Genomic DNA, 26,135 nt, shown 5'->3' with positions numbered 1-26,135 from the left:
TTCTTTGGATGCAATTCAGCATTCTTTGTCCTCCAAACACGACGAGTTGAGTTTTTACCAAAAAGTTATATTTTGGTTTCATCTGACCATATGACATTCTCCCAATCTTCTTCTGGATCATCCAAATGCTCTCTAGCAAACTTCAGATGGGCCTGGATATGTACTGGCTTAAGCAGGGGGACACGTCTGGCACTGCAGGATTTGAGTCCCTGGCGGCGTAGTGTGTTACTGATGGTAGGCTTTGTTACTTTGGTCCCAGCTCTCTGCAGGTCATTCACTAGGTCCCCCCGTGTGGTTCTGGGATTTTTGCTCACCGCTCTTGTGATCATTTTGACCCCACGGGGTGAGATCTTGCGTGGAGCCCCAGATCGAGGGAGATTACCAGTGGTCTTGTATGTCTTCCATTTCCTTATGAATTGCTCCCACAGTTGATTTCTTCAAACCAAGCTGCTTACCTATTGCAGATTCAGTCTTCCCAGCCTGGTGCAGGTCTACAATTTTGTTTCTGGTGTCCTTTGACAGCTCTTTGGTCTTGGCCATAGTGGAGTTTGGAGTGTGACTGTTTGAGGTTGTGGACAGGTGTCTTTTATACTGATAACAAGTTCAAACAGGTGCCATTAATACAGGTAACGAGTGGAGGACAGAGGAGCCTCTTAAAGAAGAAGTTACAGGTCTGTGAGAGCCAGAAATCTTGCTTGTTTGTAGGTGGCCAAATACTTATTTTCCACCATAATTTGCAAATAAACTGATTAAAAATCCTACAATGTGATTTTCTGGATTTTTTTTCTCATTTTGTCTGTCATAGTTGAAGTGTACCTATGATGAAAATTACAGGCCTCTCATCTTTTTAAGTGGGAGAACTTGCACAATTGGTGGCTGACTAAATACTTTTTTGCCCCACTGTATCTAGATACTTATCAAAATGTTTTGAAAGGGAAATATGTAGGTAGGAACATCCTTTAACAGCCATTTCCACTCTCAAATCTACCTTTGTTGTAAAGAGGGAAGTAGGGAGGAGAAACAAATTACATCTGCAGATCAGTTACATTCTGGAAACATCGTTGGGAGGAATGGCTATGAAGAACTTAGGTCAGAAGGTCAAAGTAAGACCTCACTGGCAAGAAATGTTGGACATTTCCCTTTGATGTCAGGGTCCATTTCCTCTTCCTCTGTTGCTAGGCAGAACACTGCAATCTAGGAAACCCAAAGAAATGCATTTTTGTTTGGTTTGATATACTTCTGGCTTAATGTGTTTTGGTGAGAGATAAGTCTGTTCACATTAAGCTCAGAGAGGAGATGTAGACCAAGTGTTTCAAATTCAACATCATTAGGGTGAGATGACTTACCACTATAGATAAAAATGAAAGGTAGATGAGAATCTCCATCACAGATAAAAGGAGAGAGGAGTGCTCCAGCCACCCCCCTCCCCAAGATCAAGGAGACAACAGAGGCAGGCTGGGTAGTTCTGCTCCGCTCCAGTGCTGGGCTCAACACAGTAACGTCAATCAGAGCATTCCCACAGGCCACACAGCCCTCAGTTGGCCACCCTCTCCCCCATCAGCACAGACCATGGAAACAGCAGGACTCCTGCTTCCATCCACTCTGCCTGGGCTGCTTCAAAGCACCACTTCTATACATACTAATTTGAGTAATTGGGCGAAAGCAGAGACAATTCTCATTCAACAGACATTTAGGTATTACACTTAAAATACAGAAATTCCCTTCCCCATTCTATTCCAACTTATTGTAGGTGTTCAGTGTAAAAAAATGGGCTGTATATACAGAGCTCAATGAGCAGGTATTATCAGAGCTGAAACCCCTAAACAGTTTTCCAGAGGAGAAGGCAACACTAGTCTATAGTAAACATTGCTGCTGCTGTTATGTTAGGGGAGCCCTTCAGTGTTCTGCTCTTGTACTATGGGTTGAGGCCCCACAGGCACATAGAAGTCTGATAGCAGCTAGTCCTGAGCACCAGACTTCTGCAATAGCCTGGGGACACAGCCTCACAGCTAGAGGCCCTTGAAGGTGTCACAGCTATGAACAGTCTGCCGATATAGCAAGCAAGCAAGCAAGCTAGCTACCTAGCTAGCTACCTACCTACCTACCTAAACAAACAGCAGACAGAGTGAGGATATTAACAGGCTATACTGGAAACATAAGACCTCACAGGGAAACACACACTGGCTACCTGGGTTGTTTTTGTCACATTAGAATGAGAACAATGAATGAATGAAGCATGCTAAAAAGGTCCAGGTCCCTCAATATGATTCAGGTTTTGTTCTGAAATGTGCAAAATATTCTGTATAAAGATGTAATGAAATCAAATTGTATTTGTCATATGCGCCGAATACAATGTGAAATGCTTACTTACTAGAGGTCGACCGATTAATTAGGGCCGATTTCAAGTTTTTATAACAATCGGAAAATCGGTAATTTTGGATTTTTTTATTTTTATTTATTTTTACCCCCTTTTCGTGGTATCCAATTGTTTGTAATTAATATCTTGTCTCATCTCTACAACTCCCGTACGGGCTCGGGAGAGACGAAGGTCGAAAGCCATGCGTCCTCCGAAACACAACCCAACCAAGCCGCACTGCTTCTTAATTAACACAGCGTGCATCCAACCCGGAAGCCAGCCGCACCAATGTGCCGGAGGATACACCGTGCACCTGGCGAACTTGGTTAGCGTGCACTGCGCCCGGCCCTCCACAGGAGTCGCTGGTGCGCGATGAGACAAGGATATCCCTACCGGCCAAACCCTCCCTAACCCGGACGACGCTAGGCCAATTGTGCATCGCCCCACGGACCTCCCGGTCGTGGCCGGCTGCGACTGAGCCTGGGCGCGAACCAAGAGTCTCTGATGGCACAGCAAGCGCTGCGATACAGTAGACCACTACGCCATCCGGGAGACCCACCTGTATTTAATCTTTATTTAACTAGGCAAGTCAGTTAAGAACACATTCGTATTTTCAATGACGGCCTAGGAACGATGGGTTATCTGCCTTGTTCAGGGGCAGAATGACAGATTTTTGCCTTGTCAGCTCAGGGATTCAATCTTGCAACCTTACGGTTAACTAGTTCAACGCTCTAACCACCTGCCTCACGAGGAGCCCGCCTGTTACGCGAATGCAGTAAGAAGCCAAGGTAAGTTGCTAGCTAGCATTAAACTTACTAGTTATAACTACACATGGTTGATGATATTACTAGTTTATCTAGCGTGTCCTGTGTTGCGTATAATCGATGCAGTGCGCATTCGCGAAAAAGGACAATCGTCGCTCCAACGTGTACCTAACCATAAACACCAATGCCTTTCTTAAAATCAATACACAGAAGTATATATTTTTAAACCTGCATATTTAGCTAAAAGAAATCCAGGTTAGCAGGCAATATTAACCAGGTGAAATTGTGTCACTTCTCTTGCATTCATTGCACGCAGAGTCAGGGTATATGCAACAGTTTGGGCCGCCTGGCTCATTGCGAACTAAATTGCCAGAATGTTACGTAATTATGATATAACATTGAAGGTTGTGCAATGTAACAGGAATAATTTAGACTGATGGATGCCACCCGTTAGATAAAATACGGAACCGTTCCATATTTCACTGAAAGAATAAACGTTTTGCTTTCAAAATGATAGTTTCCGGATTTAACCATATTAATGACCTAAGGCTCGTAAGGAGTCTTTTGGACCTCGACTTGGTGCTCCGGTACTGCTTTCTGTGCGGTAGCAGAGAGAACAGTCCATGACTTGGTTGACTGGAGTTTGACCATTTTTGGGGCCTTCCTCTGACACCGCCTAGTATATAGGTCCTCAGGGTTGTATATAATTTCAGTGAAGACTGTTTGTTCACACAATGTAAAAAGGAAAAATAAACAAAAAGGAGATTAAGAATGCTACATAAATGTTTTGATCCAGGTATTGGGTGAGTGGATGAAGTCATCATGTTCAGTAAAATCACAGAGACTGGATCAACACCCATAGTAGAACAGATCAGTCTGGTGAGGATTCCAATATATTAAATGTACCAGCGACCCAATTAGAGAAAACACCCTAGTCCCCCTTTGGTCTGACCTCTGATCCAGGCTAGGATCAATAACACAATCACCAGCTATGCACACTCACTGGTCGAGCTCAATCGCATGGGCTGAGTGTGTGTATGTGTGTGTGTGAGAGAGAGGGCAAAGATAGAAACCACTATTCAATTCCCCCCCATGTTCAAGGCCCATCCACCTTGCTAAATGTCCCACTGCACAATATTATATGTTGGGTAAACACCCACCATTCCCTTCCCAGAACTGACTACACATCTGTGAGCAGTAAGCACTCAACCATACAACACTTCTATGTGTATACATACTTATGTATGTACACATTTTAACATCGATATTCTGTGAATGCTTCTGAAGTAATACAGAAAGCTTCTCTCTGCAGTGCACTGAGCATTCCATCAGCAGAGCTTCAGTGGCTGTGTGATCAAAGCTTCACAATTCTGACCACACCGTACTGAATTCGTTCTCTCCTGGGCTCCTGTCTAGTCTATAGGTATCTCACCAACCACAGGGTACTACCTACACTATATAAAGTGGTACATTCTGTACTAGCAGCTTCATTAAAGAGTACCCGCAAAACACCAGTCTCAACGTCAACAGTGAAGAGGCGACTTCGGGATGCTGGCCTTCTAGGCAGAGTTCCTCTGTCCAGTGTCTCTGTTCTTTTGCCCATCTTAATCTTTTATTTTTATTGGCCAGTCTGAAATATGGCTTTTTCTTTGAAACTCTGCCCAGAAGGCCAGCATCCCGGAGTCGCCTCTTCACTGTTGATGTTGAGAAGTATTTTGCCGGGACTATTTAATAAAGCTGCCAGTTGAGGACTTGTGAGGCATCTGGTTCTCAAACTAGACTCTAATGTACTTGTCCTCTTGCTCAGTTGTGCACTGGGGCCTCCCACTCCTCTTTCTACTCTGGTTAGAGCCAGTTTGCACTGTTCTGTGAAGGGAATAGTACACATCTTTGTACCAGATCTTCAGTTTCTTGGCAATTTCTCACATGGAATATCCTTCATTTCTCAGAACAAGAATAGACTGACGAGTTTCAGAAGAAAGGCCTTTGTTTCTGGTCATTTTGAGCCTGTAATCGAACCCACAAATGCTGATGCTACAGATACTCAACTAGTCTAAAGAAGGCCAATTGATTTGCTTCTTTAAATCAGCACAACCATTTTCAGCTGTGCTAACATAATTGCAAAAGAGTTTTGTAATGATCAAATTAGCCATTTAAAATTATAAACCTAGCTAACACAATGTGCCATTGGAACACAGGAGTGATGGTTGCTGATAATGGGCCTCTGTATGCCTATGTAGATATTCCTTTAAAAATCTGCCGTTGCCAGCTACAATAGTCATTTACAACATTAACAATGTTTACACTGCATTTATGATCAATTTGATGTCATTTTAAATGGACAAAAATGTTTGCTTTTCTTTCAAAAACAAGGACATTTCTAAGTGACCCCAAACTTTTGAACGGTAGTGTATATATCGTAAATTGTCCATAAATCTGAATAGAAAAATTGAAATATGATTTTCAGGCAATATCGCCCAGCCCTAGTGGGTGTGTACACTCCTGTGTGTGTGTGTGTGTGTGTGTGTGTGTATGTGTGTGTGTGTGTAGACACTCCTGTGTGTGTGTGTGTGAGAGAGAGATCCCTCAGAGCCGAAACACCCACCACTAGGTCTACCAATTCACCATTCAAAGTGAATGCTACAGCAGGCTGGAAAAAGGCATTCCTGCCTCCATGTTAACCCCACCCCCCACTACTCTTCTCTCCTTTATTGACAGAGTGATGACACCTCCCCTGAACTCCCACTCCCCTCACCCTTTCCCAAACCCCCACTGTCCATTTAAGGGATGTAGTCTTGTGGAACCATCCCCTTCCCATCTGTTCCACTCTCCTTTGCTAGGAGATAGGGATGAGGCTGACTAAGACAGGGTGACATGACCAAGCCCTTATGAGTGGGGAGTGTGGAGGTCTGGGAGCCGTGATTTAAAAAAAATGTTAATTTCACCTTTATTTAACCAGGTAGGCTAGTTGAGAACAAGTTCTCATTTGCAACTGCGACCTGGCCAAGATAAAGCATAGAAATTCGACACATACAACAGAGTTACACATGGAATAAACAAAACTGTCAAAAATACAGTAGAACAAAAGAAAACAAAAAGTCTATATACAGTGAGTGCAAATGAGGTAAGATAAGGGAGTTAAGGCAATAAATAGGCCATGGTGGCAAAGTAATTACAATATAGCAGTTAAAACACTGGAATGGTAGATGTGCAGAAGATTAATTTGCAAGTAGAGATACTGGGGTGCAAAGGAGCAAGTCAAATAAATAAATACAGTATTGGTAGGTAGATAGCCCATCTGTAAACAGCCCATCTATGTACAGGTGCAGTGATCTGCTCTGACAGCTGGTGCTAAAAGCTAGTGAGGGAGATATGTCTCCAGCTTCAGAGATTTTTGCAGTTCGTTCCAGTCATTGGCAGCAGAGAACTGGAAGGAAAGGAGGAATTGGCTTTGGGGGTGACCAGTGAGATATACCTGCTGGAGCGCGCGCTACGAGTGGGTGCTGCCATGGTGATCAGTGAGCTGAGATAAGGCGGGGCTTTACCTATCAGAGACTTGTAGATAACCTGTAGCCAGTGGGTTGAAGCGAGGGCCAACTAACGAGAGCGTACAGGTCGAAATGGTGGGTAGTGTATGGGGCTTTGGTGACAAAACGGATGGCACTGTGATAGACTGCATCCAGTTTGTTGAGTAGAGTGTTGGAGGCAATTTTATAGATAACATCACCGAAGTCGAGGATCAGTAGGATGGTCAGTTTTACGAGGGTATGTTTGGCAGCATGAGTGAAGGATGCTTTGTTGCAATACAGGAAGCCAATTCTAGATTTAATGTTGGACTGGAGATGCTTAATGTGAGTCTGGAAGGAGAGTTTACAGTCTAACCAGACACCCAGGTATTTGTAGTTGTCCACGTATTCTAAGTCAGAGCCGTCCATAGTAGTGATGCTAGACGGGGGGCAGTGATCCGATGAATAGCATGCATTTAGTTTTACTTGCATTTAAGAGCAGTTGAAGGCCACGGAAGGAGAGTTGTATGGCATTGAAGCTCGTCTGGAGGTTAGTTAACAGTGTCCAAAGAGGGGCCAGAAGTATACAGAATGGTGTCTTCTGCGTAGAGGTGGATCAGAGCATCACCAGCAGCAAGAGCAACATCATTGATGTATACAGAGAAGAGAGTCGGCCAGAGGATTGCACCCTGCGGCACCCCCATAGAGACTGCCAGAGGTCCGGACAACAGGCCCCCCGATTTGACACATTGAACTCTATCAGAGTAGTAGTTGGTAAACCAGGCCAGGCAATCATTTGCGAAACCAAGGCTGTCGAGTCTGCCAATAAGAATGTGGTGATTGACAGAGTCGAAAGCCTTGGCCAGGTCGATGAATACGGCTGCACAGTAATGTCTCTTATCGATGGCGGTTATGATGTCGTTTAGAACCTTGAGCGTGGCTGAGGTGCACCCATGACCAGCTCTAAAACCAGATTGCATAGCGGAGAATGTACGGTGGGATTCGAAATGGTCGGTAATCTGTTTGTTAACTTGGCTTTCGAAGACCTTAGAAAGACAGGGTAGGATGGATATAGGTCTGTAGCAGTTTGGGTCTAGAGTATCACCCCCTTTGAAGAGGGGGATGACCGAGGCAGCTTTCCAATCTTTGGGTATCTCGGACGATACGAAAGAGAAGTTGAACAGGCTAGTAATAGGGGTTGCAACAATTTTGGCAGATCATTTTAGAAAGAGAGGGTCCAGATTATCTAGCCCGGCTGATTTGTAGGGGTCCAGATTTTGCAGCTCTTTCAGAACATCAGCTATCTGAATTTGGGTAAAGGAGAAATGGTGGGGGTGTTGGTGGGTTGCTGTGGAGGGTGCCAGGCAGTTGACCGGGGTAGGGGTAGCCAGGTGGAAAGTATGGCCAGCCGTAGAGAAATGCTTATTGAAATTCTCAATTATAGTGGATTTGTCAGTGGTGACAGTGTTTCCTAGCCTCAGAGCAGTGGGCAGCTGGGAGGAGGTGCTCTTATTCTCCATGGACTTTACAGTGTCCCAGAACCTTTTTGAGTTAGCACTACAGGATGCACATTTCTGTTTGAAAAAGCTAGCCTTAGCTTTCCTAACTGCCTGTGTATATTTGTTCCTAACTTCCCTGAAAAGTTGCATATCACGGGGGCTGTTCGATGCTAATGCAGAACGCCACAGGATGTTTTTGTGCTGGTCAAGGGCAGACTGGTCTGGAATGAACCAAGGACTATATATATTCCTCGTTCTACATTTTTTGTATTGGGCATGCTTGTTTAAGATGGAATAGCCAGGCATCATCTACTGACGGGATGAGGTCAATGTCATTCCAGGATACCCCGGCCAGGTCGATTAGAAAGGCCTGCTCGCAGAAGTGTTTTCGGGAGCGTTTGACAGTGATGAGGAGTGGTCGTTTGGTCGCAGACCCATTACGGGTGCAGGCAATGAGGCAGTGATCACTGAGATCTTGATTGAAAACAGCAGAGGTGTATTTGGAAGGCGAGTTAGTTAGGATGACATCTATGAGGGTGCCCATTGTCGTGTCTTTACTATCATTAAATTGAAGACTTAGTTTTTATCAAATATTCTCTGTAATTAGTATTACGCGATCAAACTGATTAATCATGTAACCGTAATTAACTAGGAAGTCGGGGCACCAAGGAAAATATTCAGATTACAAAGTTATCATTTCCTAAAATAACTTTTCAGATATTTTCATATCTGATCCTTAGTTTTCTGATTAATTAATGATTTACTTTACCTCACGTTAGTCTCATTCCAAACGTGGTAAATTGTTGGTCATCTGCACGAACCCAGTCATCCATACATCAATTGTCTTAAATTATTTATTTACTACTAACTAAGTAATTCACAGAAATGCATAAACAAATAAACAAGGTAAATATGGTTACAAGAAATGATAGGGGAATGTGCCCTAGTGGGCTAAACCGGCATCGCGGCTTGGTGGACAGAAGGGGGAGTCAGCTGAGAAGTCACTACAGAGTGATTATTATAAGAATTGAAATGTTGGGTTTTATTCGGAATTGCAGAAAAGGGGCTGTCCCAGGATGCCTGACCTAACTGGGCTCAGGGGCGGTCCTCTGATTTAGTTAAACTCAAAAGGGAATTAGAGTTTCCTTCATTAAACAGTCCAAAATCACATTGTAAAATTGTGTAGACAGTATCATACTCACTCATTCATCTTATACAACAATTCGATGTAAACCTCATCTGAGGCTATTATATAAACAGCGTTATGGTAATGTGGCCACACCGTCTCCCATGAGCTTCCCCAAGTTGTAACAAATGGTCCAGTTCGTAGCTAGATTCTTCACCGATCTTTTATACTTTCTCCGGAACATGAAATTTGTTCGGACCTCAAGTTCTGTGAGGTGGAAGAAATTCCTTTGTTCTCTATGAAAATTCACTCTGTCTCTTATACTGTGTGGCCATGAGGCAGGTCTTCTCCTCAGGAATTTACAACCTCTCTCTGACCACAGCAGCCTAGTTGAAGGAGGCAGGGGGAGGCAGGGATAGGGGGATGGGGCTTGCTGTACCCAAAGAGGGCAACGTCATGACACCGTGTTTACGGATTTGGAGTTGTACCTGGTAGGTTCATTGCTAATTTGTGTGAGATTGAGGGCATCAATGATGAGTATGAGATGGGATGAGTATGGGATGAGGGTGAGACTAGAGCTGACAGGAATAGGGTGGCATGATGACCAAGCCCCTCTGAGGGTACAAGCAGGACTCTCCCACACACCCATGTTCCTACAGCCTTGTGGCAGCCATGCTGCTGATATTCATGCCTGGATCACTGCTTCTATTGCCTTGTGGCAGAAGACCCATTTGAAGATCTATGAACACAGGAAGCAGTCACTTTTCCACAGGATCTGTGGAAGACCGTACTAATGTGCTAAGCCTTCTTCCAATTTCCCTAACGTCAGTCTAATGTTTGGAACCAATGTCACAGAGGACATGTTGGCAGCAAATGTTGTGCTAAAGTAAAACAGATGCCTCTCCAAGACAGTTAAATAACAGACATGGCAGAACCGTCCCATATGGCAATTAAACTGTGGAGCCACGCAGACAGACGTCGCCCACTTAGCAATCTGGAGCAAAGACAAAGAGTGAGATCACTGAGATACCACACCAGACCGCCCACCCAGCCATACAATCAAAAACACACTGGCTGCCTGTGGCCTGAAATAACTTGGACAATAACTCACTCAGTCAGGATGTGGACTGGCTGAATCTAGACTAGAGGGTGTTCTTCATGTGTCTCACATGCAAACCTCACCAGCCATGTTGCGTGCGCGAGCATTGCAAAATAAAAGCACACTTAAGTAAAATTTCGCTCATGTGTGTGAAGTAGCGTCTGCATAGCCAAGACCTAAAACAGAACTTGGTTCTATTTGAGACACTCCACGCGCTTCAAGTTCAAGCCTCATTGGATATGGAAAATACAAATCCACATGGATGCTTCAAAGATAAACAAGGAGCTATTTCTTAAAGACAGTTTTTAATTAACTAGGTTTCCCTTTTTATTCGCGGATTAATCATCTGAGTAGAGAAAACACACGATTTTGTATGACTCCGGGTCAAAATTCTACAAATAACTAGGGAAGGAGTTTGAAATAATTTCACTATTCAAATAGTATCATACATTTTTGTAGGATATCCGGATATTCAAAATACATGTGGCTTTTTAAAAACATAAGTTTTTAACCTGATCACAGCTGTGCGAGGGAGAGGCTGGTACTCTATTGCTGCAACTCTCATCTGTGTGATCAGATGGAGGGAGAACTCAGCCACAGTCATAACAGTGTTGACTAGAGTAGCCTAGAGAAGCTAGCTAGGCTTTGAGGCCACATGCTGTGCTTTCTCCCCAACCCCATTTAGTTGTAGCCAACTCTTCCTTTTAAACTTCTAAATCCGTCATTTTATTCCATCTTGCATTGCATTAGTGAACTCTCACTCCACTTGATACACATTGAGCCGCTTTGATTGGCCAACATTACTCAATTAATAATTTGAAATGTCATGGAATATCATTGTATGTAACAGGGTCACATGGATATTTTAATGTAACAATTTGACAAAGAACCATCTAAAAATAGGACCACATGCATGGCAGGTAAAATCACAACCCAGGACAAACTAGCTAGTTAGTTACATTTCTATGAGTGTCTGTGTTTCCACCTGCCCCTAAATTAATATAGTTGCTTTCGATATTTTAACCTGTGTGTCATGATCGATCTAGTGTGGATAGACAAAATCCATATGCGAGCAATGGCGTATGCACGATCATGGCCCGTGTAGTCAGCATGTCAGACCTGGGGTTCTTTATACATGTCGGATCAGACTTGAGCCTCATAACTATCTAGAGAGGGTTCTCCGTGTCTCCCAGACTGTTGATGGAGCATCATTACAGAGGTCACCATAAATGACTTGGATTAGTGTCTTGGAAATGGAAAAAATCTCAAATGCATACTTCTCGCATCCTCTCCTTAAAACCCATTGGATGAGAAAGCCAGAGGTCTCTCCCCTGACCACCTTCTCCAATGGGTTTTGAGGAGGAGGCGAGGAGAGAGGAAGCAAGGAGGATGCAATCGAGATTCTCCCACACGACCCAAGAACCTCATTCATCAGTCACACACTGTCTTTAAAACCAACCAGTTACCGCACAGAATGCAGCTTGTGCATTCTGTGACGACCATCCCACTCTGTCTGTCATATTCTTTCTCTTTGCTCTTGTTTTCCTTATTAGGATGTCGGTGGGCGGAGCAGGGAGGGTCATCCGTGAAATGGGACACACGTGGGCCCAGGTGTGTCCTGGGATATATACACCTCTTCCCCATTCATTGAGGCGACTCTCTCCATGCAGACACACTGATTTTGGTTGTGGCATTTTTTAAAGTTTTTGTTTCGCTTGGGCACCTTTCAACACCCCTCGTTAAAACATCTATGCTTGCAAAATCTCACTTACACTACATTCACCATTGTTTATAGGTCACTTCAGTCATTAAATATTTTTTGTTATTCCTTTTTTCAAGCCGGTTTGTGATAATTCACTTTGTCATATGACTACATTGGCAGGAAGAGGAGAACCAAGAGTGACACCAGGGTGTGAGACAGAGTTGTAACTCATAGGAAAGCAGGTGAAGTTTGAAGGGCACAAGAGGGTGTGTGGTGTGCATCCTGAGTGGATGCAGGGCAAGGAGTGGGAGATGTGTAGAAACCTGCTTTGGGTACTCTACGTGTGCTGTGCCACTTTGCAGGATGGGGCCGAGCTTCCAGAAGTTTCATGACATGTTGTAGGCTGAATGCAAACACTAAAGTGACAGTGTGAAATATGAATGTCCTACAAATCTTTTGTCGCTGAACAATGTTGTATCTTCTCTCGGTCTCTAATACTTGTTATATTCACTGAATTGTTTTAAAAAGTAGGCTACTATTTCAACATTTTGTCAGGCCTCAGCTGTATTTTTATTTTTTTAAGTCTCTGAATAATTAGCATTTTTATGTTAACTTCTTTGGGGTAGGGGGCAGCTTGGATGAAAAACGTGCCAAAATTAAGCTGCCTGCTATTTAGCCGTAAAAGCTAGAATAAGCATATAATTAGTAAATTTGGATAGAGAACACTCTGAAGTTTCTAACACAGTTTGAATGATGTCTGTATAACAGAACTCAGGCAAAAACCTGAGAAAAAAAATCCAACCAGGAAGTGGGAAATCTGAGGTTTGTAGTTTTTCAACTCAGCCCCCATTGAAGATTCACTTCCCAAGGCTTCCACTTGATGTCAACAGTATTTAGAACCTGTTTTGAGGATTCTACTCTAAAGGAGGGGCTCATAAAGGCTCTTTGAGTGAGTGGTCTGGCAGAGTGCAACAGCCTCGGTCTGGCGCGCTCACGTGAAAGGTGAGCTACATTCCACTTCATTTGTACAGACCAAGGAATTGTCCGGTTGGAACATTAATGAAGTTTTATGTTAAAAACATCCTAAAGATTGATTCCATACTTAGTTTGGCATGTTTCTACGGGCTGTAATGGAACTTTTTGAACTTTTTGTCCGACGTTCAGCGCAACCTGAACACGCTTTTGGATTTGTTTACCAAACGCTCTAACAAAAGAAGATATTTGGACATAACTGATGGACATTATCGAACAAATCAAACATTTATGGTGGAACTGGGATTCCTGGGAGTGCATTCTGATGAAGATCAAAGGTAAGTGAATATTTAAAAATGCTATTTCTGAGTAATGTTGACTACCCAATATGGCGGGTATCTTTTTGGCTGCTTTATTGTCTAAAGGCTGTACTCAAGATTATTGCATGGTTTGCTTATTCCGTAAAGTTTTTTTTTAATCTGACAGAGCGGTTGCATTAAGGAGAAGTTTATCTAAAGTTCCATGTATAATAGTCGTATCTTTATCAATGTTTATTATGAGTATTTCTGTAAATTGATGTGGCTCTCTACAATATCACTGCATGTTTTAGAACTACTGAACGTAACGCGCCAATGTAAACTCAGATTATTTTTATATAAATAGGAACTTTATCAAACATACATGTATTGTGTTACACAAAGTCCTATGAGTGTCATCTGATGAAGATCAAAGGTTAGTGATCAATTTTCTCTTTCTGCTTTTTGTGACTCCTCTCTTTGGCTGGAAAAAAATGATTGTTTTTCTGTGGCTTGGTGGTGACCTAAAAATTGTTTGTGGTGCTTTCGCTGTAAATCCTTTTTGAAAATAGACAATGTGGCTGGATTAACAAGAATGTTATCTTTAAAATTGTGTAAAATACTTGTATGCTTGATGAATTTTAATTATGACGTTTTTGTTGTTTTGAATTTGGAGCCCTGCACTTTCACTGGCTGTTCCGGGGGGGGGTTCCGCTAGCCAGTCCTAGACAGGTTAAAGACGTAAGTATCGTTGTCACAAAGTCTACTTTGTGTGGGTTTTGAAATACTTCCTGAATATTGTCCTCTGGTCACATTTTGGATAATAATAACAAAAAAATAATTAAAAAAATAATAATAACAAAAAAATGTAAATATTTACAAGTATATTTATACTTGGTGCAATTTAGTCAAATTTACTACAATTTAAATACTGTAGGGTTTTGAGTGTTCGTGTCTACACAATGGAAGGCTAAATTAGTTACTCCTATTGGCATGAATGTGGTGTCATTAAGAGGTTGTGCTCTTAAACTAAGTTGGCTAAAAAAAAACATTTTGTTTAAGATTTGTTTAAGACTACCAAGAAACACCCTGTGTGACCCTGATTTATCCCACGCCGGTCAGGCACTCTCCCTCTCGCAGACAAACGTCAGAACGGTCAATTAAACACTAGGACTCGTAATCTATGGCACAGGAATGTAAAAAAATCTAACTCCAAGGCCTTGTTTTTGTGTTTCCCATGGCAGCAGTCTCAGGAGGGCGGTTTCCTGTACTCGGGGAGAGGAGACATTCAGGCTTCAGGAGGTAAGCGAGCAAGAAGAGGGGAAGAGGGGTGTGTTAGGTAGAAGAAAATCCAGTGGCTCTTGTCCTGGTCTCTAGAGCTTTACAGATGTTTTGCTAACAGTGAGCAGGTTGGGAAACTGAACACCGCTGGGAACGGGGAAAGCAAGCCAGTTGGGCACCTGCAAAAAAGGAGAGAGGAAGGTAGTGTAGAGCCAGGAGGCCAGCTCAGGGATGCCCCTCCCTCTGCCCCAAACCGAGCTGCAATGCAGAGCAACACACTCCATACTGCACCAAGCTACAGTCAGACAAGCCAAAAACCATCTGCCTAATGCGTTTGCTGGCTAGGCTGTTTTCATAAGATGAATGCCTGTGCCATATGTAGGTCCATTTGCATGTTGATATGAGCATAACATATAAACCAACCTACACACAGCACAGGGGATATATAAACTCAGCAAAATATGTCCTCACTGTCAACTGCGCTTATTTTCAGCAAACTCAACATGTGTAAGTATTTGTATGAACATAAGATCCAACAACTGAGACAAACTGAACAAGTTCCACAAACATGTGACTAACAGAAATGGAATAATGTGTCCCTGAACAAAGGTGGGGGGTCAAAAATAAGTATATGGTGTGGCCACCAGCTGCATTAAGTACTGCAGTACATCTCCTCATTGACTGCACCAGATTTGGCAGCTCTTGCTGTGAGATGTTACCCCACTCTTCCACCAAGGCACCTGCAAGTTCCCTGACATTTCTGGAGGGAATGGCCCTAGCCCTCACCCTCCGATCCAACAGGTCCCAGACGTGCTCAATGGGATTGAGATCCGGGCTCTTCGGTGGCCATGGCAAAATTGACATTCCTGTCTTGCAGGAAATCACACACAGAACGAGCAGTATGGCTGGTGGCATTGTCATGCTGGAGGGTCATGTTAGGGTACCACATGAGGGAGGAGGATGTCTTCCCTGTAACGCACAGCGTTGAGATTGCCTGCAATGACAACAAGCTCAGTCCGATAATGCTGTGGCACACCACCCCAGACCATGACGGACCCTCCACCTCCAAATCGATCCCGCTCCAGAGTACAGGCCTCGGTGTAACGCTCATTCCCTCGACGATAAATGCAAATCTGTCCATCACCACTTGTGAGACAAACCGCGACTCGTCAGTGAAGAGCCAGCAAAGGTGGGTTTGTGCCCATAGGCGACGTTGTTGCCGGTGATGTCTGGTGAAGACCTGCCTTACAACAGGCCTACAAGCCCTCAGTCCAGCCTCTCTCAGCCTTTTGCGGACAGTCTGAGCACTGATGGAAGGATTGTGTATTCCTGGTGTTACTCGGGCAGTTGTTGTTGCCATCCTGTATCTGTACCGCAGGTGTGATGTTCGGATGTACCGATCCTGTGCAGATGGTGTTACACATGGTCTGGCACTGCGAGGACGATCAGCTGTCCGTTCTGTCTCCCCATAGCGCTGTCTTAGGCGTCTCACTGTACGGACATAGCAATTTATTGCCCTGGCCACATCTGCAGTCCTCATGCCTCAGGCACGTTCGCACAGATTAGCAGGGACCCTGGGCATCTTTCATTTGGTGTTTTTCAGTTAGTAGAAAGACCTCTTTAGTGTCCTAAGTTTTCATAACTGTGACCTTAATTGCCTGTAAGCTGTTACTGTCTTAACGACCATTCCACAGGTGCATGTTCATTAATTGTTTATGGTTCATTTGAACAAGAATGGGAAACCATGTATAAACCCTTTACAATGAAGTACTGTGAAGTTAATAGAATTTTTACAAAATATCTTTGAAAGACAGGGTCCTGAAAAAGGGCTGTTTCTTTTTTTGCTGAGTTTATTTGGTACAAATCATTCCTTAAGTTCTAGACCTCAGCTGAATTTGGTAATGAATGGTGTGGCTGTTGAACAAGTTCAGGAGACTAAATTAATTAGCGTTACTTTCAATGGTCAAACATATATAGATTCAATGGTTATAAAGATGGGGAGAGGTCTGGCCGTAATGAAGAGATGCTCTGCTTTTTTTGACACCACATTGCAAAAAGTACGTTTTTAGTAAGGCTCTAGTTTTGTCTAATCTAATCTTGATATTGTCCAGTCTTGTGGTCAAGTGCTGCAAGGAAAGACCTAGTTAAGCTGCAGCTGGCCCAGAACAGAGCGGCATGTTTTTTTCCTTAATTGTAATCAGAGGGCTGATATAAATACTATGCATGCCAATCTCTCTTTGCTAAGAGTTGATGAGACTGACTGCATCACTACTTTTTATAAGAAACTGTTAAATCCCAAATTGTTTGCATAGTCAACTTACAAAGACTTATCCAACCATCTTTTCAGTCCCCAAATCCAGACCAAATTCACGAAAGCGTACAGTATTATATAGAGCCCTTATTGCATGGAATATCCGTCCATCTAATTTCTCAAATTAACAGCAAACCTGGTTTCAAAAAACAGACAAAGCAACACCTCGCAGCACAACGCCTCTCCCCTGCTTGACCTAGATAGTTTGTGTATGCATTGATGTAGGCAACATGTGCCTTAATTTTAAAAAATATATTTCTGTCTTTGAGCGGCGCTTATCTATTGATGTTCTGTATTATGTTTTGTGTGGACCCCAGGAAGAGTAGCTGCTGCTTTTGCAACAGCTAATGGGGATCCTCAAATACCCCGCACACTGACTCGGTACCGGTACCCCCTGTATATAGCCTCGTTACTTTTTATCATGTATTTATTTTATTAGTTCATATTTTAATTCTTCTTGAACTGAGCTGTTGGTTAAGGGCTTGTAAGAATTTAACGGTAAGCTCTACACTTGTTGCGCATGTGACAAAGTTTGATTTGATACGTCAAATTATGGAGTCATGTTACAGTGAGGGGGCACTGCCTGACTCTCCAGACAATAGCTGGGGTGAGTATGAGGGAACCAAAAAATGCTTCCCCCCCCCCCCCCGCCGTGTTCCCATTGTCTGTGTTCTGGTAGGACACTTTATGGTGCAGCACAGAGTGTAATTTGGGAGCTAATCTAATTTGGGGAGAGAATAGAAGGGGTGAGTCAGGGTGACCGACACAGATGATCCCTGTGAGTGAATAGGAGCCCTGCCTGCTGTCTGACCTACAGTGCGTACTGTATATAGGGCTCAATGGGATGAGAACAAGTCATCATAATATCTTCACATGCCTGTCTCCCATTTCTGGATGGAATTGAGGCACCAACAGCCCAGTCTGGGTGGCTTAAGCAAGGAAATGCGAGACAGACGTTAGCCTGGATTTAGGTCTAAACCTATGCTGTATTAGATTTGGCAGTTATAGTTAATCCTGGATGGGATGCCACAAGGAGGACCCCACCCCTTGCCACACGCACAAATACGGTCACATTCATTCTACACACACACACACGGCTGGCCTTTTAACTTGTAAACTGGTGTTTTTAGCGTATTATCAATCCTTACGGTGCATAGTTTAAAGCATTTATAACAGCATAGGGTCTAGATGAAAGGGAAAGATACTACTTTTTGGTCAAGTTGCCAGGTCACTACCACTTGTAGTGTATAGTTAGGGGTTGGTGTGAGGGAATGTAACACTGCCTTCTAGGCCATGCTTTCTATAAGCATGTCAGATGGAAGCTGTGTTTGGTAAAGCTGTGAAACAGTTTTCGGTTTAACTCAACCTAGGCTCATTATCAAATAAATGTCCTATGTGACTAATACACATGCACACATACCTGCACACACACAAGATTGGTGCCTTGGATTTCTGGTTAACAAACAACCTCAATAGAGAAGTTATAGGTTGTTGAGAGATTAGTCATTATACTGCCCTCCTACCAATATCCTTCACAACTGAGGAGTGATCTAATCTGCATCCCAAATAGCACACTGTTCCCTACATAGGGCTCTGGTCAAAAGTAGTGCACTATAGGGGAATAGGGTGCCATATGGGACTCAGCCATTATATTACTTTACTTAGCAACAGTAACCCTCCCTGTTACAGCCACTAACCGTTTCTCTCAGACCGTGGCACACATACAAAAGGCCATTCTGCAGTGACCATTTCTTATCTACCCAGGCCTTCTGGGCATGCGCTTGTGTGGTCAGATCATTGTCCAGACCTCACTGAACTAACACAGGCACCCTAAGGTGATAAATGGGGGGATGGAAGAAGAGAGGCCTGCAACCAGAGAGCTGCATGATCATTCCATGGTAATTGTATGTAGTATGCTGATTGCCATAGATAAATCAATGTCCGGGTCAATATAGAATCATGGTAAAGCACAATCAGATCTGTGTGACATATGATGGGAACCTGAGGTTAAAAGTTCAATTAGGTTGTTTCTGTTCACTTGGAGCTGTTTCCTGTCCTCTACTCTGCCTTATCTAACTGCGTAAACACAAAAACAGGTAACATCACTTTTGCACAGCTGGCATTTACTTATATTGCCTTGGCTCCAAGTCAGAGCAGGTCCACCAAAGTCATGGTGCAGTGAAACATGGGTGCCGAACCACCTAGAAAAGTCTGAGCCTTTAGGGTAAAACACTGGGGTAAATCCTCAGTGGAAATGTATCAACAAAAGTGAGTTAACAGAGTTTGTGTGAAAGCAGATCAGGCAGAGTAGAGGACAGGACACCACTGGGACCAAATTAAGATCAGTCATCTGAAACTTATGGAGAGATGCATCACGAGCACACTCACAGACGAGGCTGTGATGGGTGTTAAAACAAGAACCTTGTCCTCACCCACCTGAATGAGGGGAGATTAGGCGTTTGTGTATCAGGGACGGCGTGAGCCAGTACAGGACTGGAGTGACTTATACCAAGAGTGTGCAAAGCTGTCATCAAGGCAAAGGGTGGCTACCTTGAAGAAACTCAAATATAAAATAGTTTGATTTAAAACTTTTTTAGGTTACTACATGATTCCATGTGTGTTATTTCATAGTTTTGATGTCTTCACTATTATTCTACAATGTAGAAAATAGTCAAACAAAAATGTTTATTTTTAATTTTTTAAATGGAATGAGTAGGTGAGTCCAAACGACTGGTACTCTATACTAAATAATGTGACATTTGTTTTGATTTCGAATGGACCATAATCATGCACCAGTATTGAAACGGGCAGAGGGGGGGGGGGGGGGGGGGGGGGAGTGTTGGTCCCATGTTTCAATGAGCTGAAATAAAAGATCCCCAAAATGTTCCATATGCACAACAACCTTCTCTCAAATTATGTGCACAACTTTGTTTATATCTCTGTTAGTGAGTATTTATCCTTTGCCAAGATATTCCATCCACCTGATAGGTGTGGCATATCAAAAGCTGATTAAAATGGCATGATTCTTACACAGGTGCAACTTGTGCTGGGGACAGTAAAAGTCCACTAAAATGTGCAGTTTTGTCACAACACAATGCCACAGATGTGTCAAGTTGAGGGAGCGTGCAATTGGCATGCTGACTGGAGGAATGTCCATCAAAGCTGTTGCCAGAGAACTTAATCTTAATTTCTCTATCAATATTATTAGCAGTACGTCCAACCTGCCTCACAACCACGTCAGCCCTGGACTTCCACATCATGTGTGGGATGCTCTGGGGCGACGTGTACGACAGCGTGTTCCAGTTCCGGCCAATATCCATCAGCTTGGCCCAGCCATTGAAGGTCTGGACAACATTCCACAGACCACAATCAAAAGCTTGATCTACTCTATGCGAAGGAGATGTGTCGCGCTGCTTGAGAAAAATAGTGTTCATACCAGATTAGGACTGCTTTTCTGGTCCACGTCCTACTTTTTTTAAGGTATCTGTGACCAACAGATGCATATCTGTATTCCCAGTCATGTGAAATCTATAGATTATGGCCTAATGAATTTATTTAAATTGACTGGTTTCCTTAAATGAACTAATATTTTTGTTCAGTGTAGTTGGGAAACCCAGGAGACAAAAGGAGGAATGCTGTTGAAAGAGGTCAACCAAGAACCAAATGGGTCCCTCTTCTCTGCCTCACTGTGTGTGTGTGTGTGTGTGTGTGTGTGTGTGTCTGTCTGTCTGTCTGTCTGTCTGTCTGTGTGTGTAGTGGATTTCACCCACTTAATTACAGTGGACAGAAAGTGTAAGCCTTTCCTCGGGAAGACTAGCAATCATGATTCACAATGAAACTACTTGTCTTCTCCATCTGAAGATGGAGAGAGAAGGCCTTTCCTCACACTTTCACTTTTTCAAGATTACTTTAATTACAGGTCATGAGTAAAACAGACTACCATTGTTTTCAGTTATGCAAAGATTTCTGATGTAGGCTAATTTTCATTAATGACGGACTTACCCGCCACAAATATTGCAAACATTTCAACATCTTCAGTCATGAAAACACATTGATTTTAGTAGTTGTTTGAGAATCGAGATATCACTGGAAGGACAGCAGACAAAACAATAAGGAGAGAAAGCGATTCCTCCAGGGATAACTACCACACCTCAGCAGCCAGGCCTAATCCCCATGATCAGGACGCACACATACACCGCTGTCTGATCACCAAGACCACACACACCTCCTAACTCTACCCGTGGACAAGGTGCAAGTGAGTGAGTAAGCAGCTATACTTTCAGTTTGATATGGTGAGCACCATTCAAAGTGATCAGGAAAAAAGGAAAGGTGCGTGAGGTGTGTGGGAGGGAAGTTGAGAGAGAGAACTGGGCTCACTTGGTAGTAGTTCTTGACGTGCCTGATTACAATGTTGAGGTTCTGGATTCGTAGGTTCACATCATTGTTCACATTCTTATTCACTCTCTGGTTGGTGGGGCTGGGGTCTCTGGATAAGACGAGACAAGAAATTACATGACAACCTCATAACAACTTTTTAAAACACAAAAACAAAAAACAAACTACAGGATTTTCCTTCACTGAGTATTATTTTGGCCCTCGGAGTGTGGTGTCAGGAAAATAACCTCACATTCAACGTCAACAAAACGAGATGATCGTGGACTTCAGGAAACAGCAGAGGGAGCACCCCCCTATCCACATCGACGAGACAATAGTGGAGAGGGTAGTAAGTTAAGGTCCTTGGCGTACACATCAAGGACAAACTGAATTGGTCCACCCACACAGACAGCGTGGTGAAGAAGGCGCAGCAGCATCTCTTCAAACTCAGGAGGGTGAAGAAATTCGGCTTGTCTCCAAAAGCACTCAAACTTTTACAGATGCACAATCAAGAGCATCCTGTCGGGCTGTATCACCGCCTGGTACGGCAACTGCTCTTCCCACAACCGTAAGGCTCTCCAGAGGGTAGTGAGTAGAGGTCGACCGATTAAATCGGAATGGCCGATTAATTAGGGGCGATTTCAAGGTTTCATAATTGGAAATCGGTAATTTTGGATGCCGATTTCGCCGATTTTTAAAAATAAATTGACACCTTCATTTAATCTGTATTCAACTAAGCAAGTCAGTTAAGAACACATTCTTATTTTCAATGATGGCCTAGGAACAGTGGGTTAACTGCCTTGTTCAGGGGCAGAACAACAGATTTTTACCTTGTCAGCTCAGGGATTCAATCTTGCAACCTTACGGTTAACTAGTCCAACGCTCTAACCACCTGCCTCACGAGGAGCCCGCCTGTTACACGAATGCAGTAAGAAGCCAAGGTAAGTTGTTAGCTAGTGTCATGACGTTGGCCTGGGGGGGTAGGTTTATGACAGTCATAAATACCTCTTCCCCCCTTTTTCCTCTCTACCCTACTGAGGTTACATTTGCAAAACCCTTGGTTAACAGAGATTCTGGGAACATGAGTAGGTGGGGGGAAATGTACTATATTCTGGTAATCCGAACAATTGAACATATGCGGTGGTACTTAATGAATATGATGTCAGTTCAGTTGTCATCTGAGACATTCTCATCAATGATAAGATGACAAACTCTACAGTGGAAAGTCTACACATCAGAGTTATCAGATTCACATGGAATTGTTCAATTTAAAAGTTTGAATACGAAATTATTTGTGATGGGATGAAATGTGATTTTAGCTTCTAAAATGTGAGATGTGGGTATTCATAAGTTAGGGCTACTCACTCAGTGACCCGCACACGTGAAGAGACAGAGGTTGTAAACTATGAAACACACCCCTTTTCTCCCTTCCTATATAAAGCCTTGAAGACAACATAACTTCCTGTTCAGGGGATGTAGGACGACGGTCCCATGTCAGAATGGTTCAGATAATAACTACAGAACGAAGCCAACCTCAGCGAGAGCTTTGGTTGCGTATGGTATGAACCTTGAACTCTTATTCACTACAGAATTGATACCTCCTAGCTGTTGAGTTAGCAACCGTAGCAACCGTAAATAAATAATTAAACCCAATTTTGTATTGCTGATTCAAATTGTTAGCCAGGGTTCGTGCAGATAACTAAGATTTTACAACTTTCAGATGACACTGAAGTAAGATGACGATTGATATTGACTGCTATTGATGTAAAATATTACTAGGTCTTTAAGAGTTTATTCAGAAGATAACAGCTCTATAAATATTATTTCGTGGTCCCCGACTCTCTAGTTAATTACATTTACATGAATAGCTCAATCAGGTGATAATTATTTTATAGAATAGCATGTCATATCACTGAATCCGGCATAGCCAAAACACGACACTAGCATTAAACTTAATCATAATCACTAATTATAACTACACATGGTTGATGAAATTACTAGTTATCTAGCGTGTCCTGCGTTGCAATTTTTTTTTTTTTTTAACCTTAATCCAACTAGGCAAGTCAGTTAAAAACAAATTCTTATTTTCAATGACGGCCTAGGAACAGTGGGTTAACTGCCTGTTCAGGGGCAGAACGACAGATTTGTACCTTGTCAGCTCCGGGATTTCAACTTGCAACCTTCCGGTTACTAGTCCAACGCTCTAACCACTAGGCTACCCTACCGCATATAATCGATGCAGTGCGCATTCGCGAAAAAGGACTGTTGTTGCTCCAACGTGTACCTAACCATAAACATCAATGCCTTTCTTAAAAACAACACACAGAAGCATATATTTTAAAACCTGCATATTTAGCTAAAAGAAATCCAGGTTAGCAGGCAATATTAACTTATCTTGCGTTCATTGCACGCAGAGTCAGGGTATATGCAACAGTTTGGGCCGCATGGCTCATTGCAAACTAATTTGCCAGAATTTTACGTAATTATGACATAACATTGAAGGTTGTGCAATCTAACAGGAATATTTAGACTGATGGATGCCACCCGTTAGATAAAATACGGAACGGTTCCGTATTCCACTGAAAGAATAAACGTTTTGTTTTCAAGATGATAGGTCATTAATATGGTCGAATCCGGAAACTAAGGCTCGTATTTCTGTGTTTTATTATGTTATAATTAAATCTATGATTTCATAGAGCAGTCCGACAGCGATGGTAGGCACCAGCAGGCTCATAAGCATTCATTCAAACAGCACTTTCGTGCTTTATTCAAGTATGGAAAAGGTACCTAATTTTCACCACTGGTAGAAATGATAATGGACTTATATTCATACTATAACGCCACTATCATTTCTAAACAGCTTCATTTTCATAATAATTTTGACACATTTTCTTCCATCAGTTTCTTGACAATCTAGCTAGACTAGACTGTCAGGAAGCATCAAAAAATAAAAAATACAGATAGAGGGCCTATATTTTGCCAATTTTTTGTTCAACCTTCTGGACCACGTTGAAGACCAAATGTGGCCCGTGGGAGAAAATGAGTTAGACACCCCTGATCTAGAGCAAGAGAGGCACAGACAGACACAGAGACAGACAGAGAAAAAAAGAGAGACTTTATGATCACATTGACTCATGAGGGGCAGGAAAGGAGGTAAAAGAGTGAGTGAGAGTCCAGTCAGTGAGCCATGAAGGCATGGGAAAGGTTTCTGAACAGTCAGATACCAGGGGAAGCCATGCCATGATGAACACAGTCAGATACCAGGGGAAGCCATGTCAGGATGTGGTTACGAAAGGAGGTAGATTGAGGCCACACACTCACATGTGTGTCATGATTTTGTGCAGGAAGACCCCATCCACCAGATCCATAAACATAGAGAGCTTGTCCTCTGAGCCAGAGCCCAGTGGTCCAAAGGTCTTCACCTGCAGAGAGGGAGGAGAGAGTGAAGACAGGAATAGATTACTAAGAGCTCAGCTCAACTATGAAGAGATGTGTCACATCTGGTTGTTAGTACTTTCAGTTTCCAAGAATACAGACATTTCCTGCTTTGACAGCCATCAATGCAAGTTCAATACCCTCTATCTGTCAAAGACTGAGCATGTAAAGATATTTAAACTGTAGCTATAGGAGCCAGGAGGTACTGTAGGTGGGAAAAGGGACACCTAGTCAGTTGCACAACTGAATGCATTCAACCCAAATGTGTCTTCTTTAACTCAACACCTCTGAATCAGAGAGGTGCGGGGTGTTGCCTTAAATCGACATCCACGTCATCATCGCCTGGGGAGCAGTTCTTGTTGGGGGTTACTTCCTTTGCTGGCTCGGGGGTTTGAACTAGGGATGCACAATATATCGGTGAGCATATAGGAATCAGACGATATTAGCTAAAAACACCAACATCGGCACAATGTCTAGTTTAACGGCGTTGTGCAAAACTGATGTCAAAGCTGACGTGCATACCTATATTATGTAGGTTCATGACGTAGTGACCACATAAAATGTAGCACTACACTTACAACACAGCATTCCTAACCTAGCCCACAATGTCTGCTGTATGGATCGACCAGTCAACAAGTCGAGCAGTCATTTGAAAGAGTAAGAAAATCTCAGCAAGACAACTCAAAAGGCAAAATCCATTAACACCAAGACAATGGAATTCATTGCCCTTGACAATCAACCATTCCCTGTCTTGGGTGACGTTGGCTTTTTCCAACTGGTCGAGCACCAGTACACAGTACCAAGTGCTCTATTTTTCAGATGTTGCCCTTCCGAAGTTACACAGTAATAGCGTCACTGGTATCAGCTTCATGACTGACATTTGGACCAGCGATATCAGCCCCATGAGCATGCCGAGTCTGACAGCACAGTGGGTCGTCAAGGATTTCGTACTGATGAAAGTAGTATTGCATGCTCATGAATGTGCTGGTTGCCATACCGCTGCTGCTATTTCAACAGCATTTGAGAACATGTTTGAAACATGAACACACTAACTAGCTTCATTCGAACAACTGACTTGAGAAATAAGCTCATCAGCTGCGCCTGCAGCAGGCGTGATACCCTCTGTCATGGCATTGAAACGCCTGCTCAACAAAACTGCGAACAAGCGATTCAGGGGCACTCTCCCTTTACTGTGTCACCACTAGAGGTAGACCGATTATTCAGAATGGCCGACTAATTAGGGCCGATTTCAAGTTTTCATAACAATCGGAAATCTGTATTTTTGTACACCGATTTTTACACCTTTATTTAACTAGGCAAGTCAGTTAAGAACACATTCTTATTTTCAATGATGGCCTAGGAACAGTGGGTTAACTGCCTGTTCAGGGGCAGAACGACAGATTTGTACCTTGTC

At 43.0% G+C, this 26,135-nt stretch overlaps 1 protein-coding gene across 1 annotated transcript in view; it reads right to left on the bottom strand.

Annotated features, from left to right (window-relative positions):
- Positions 1-26,135, bottom strand: part of LOC139383533 (protein Daple-like) — a 107,940-nt gene that overhangs the window by 76,609 nt on the left and 5,196 nt on the right. The window contains 2 exon segments of the mRNA XM_071128103.1: positions 21,290-21,398; positions 24,608-24,708. Of these exon segments, the coding sequence (XP_070984204.1) occupies positions 21,290-21,398; positions 24,608-24,708 (210 nt within the window).

Source organism: Oncorhynchus clarkii, chromosome 25 (assembly GCF_045791955.1).
Source record: "Oncorhynchus clarkii lewisi isolate Uvic-CL-2024 chromosome 25, UVic_Ocla_1.0, whole genome shotgun sequence".
Classification (NCBI taxonomy): Eukaryota; Metazoa; Chordata; class Actinopteri; order Salmoniformes; family Salmonidae; genus Oncorhynchus; species Oncorhynchus clarkii.
This window is presented reverse-complemented; position numbering and strand designations above follow the sequence as displayed.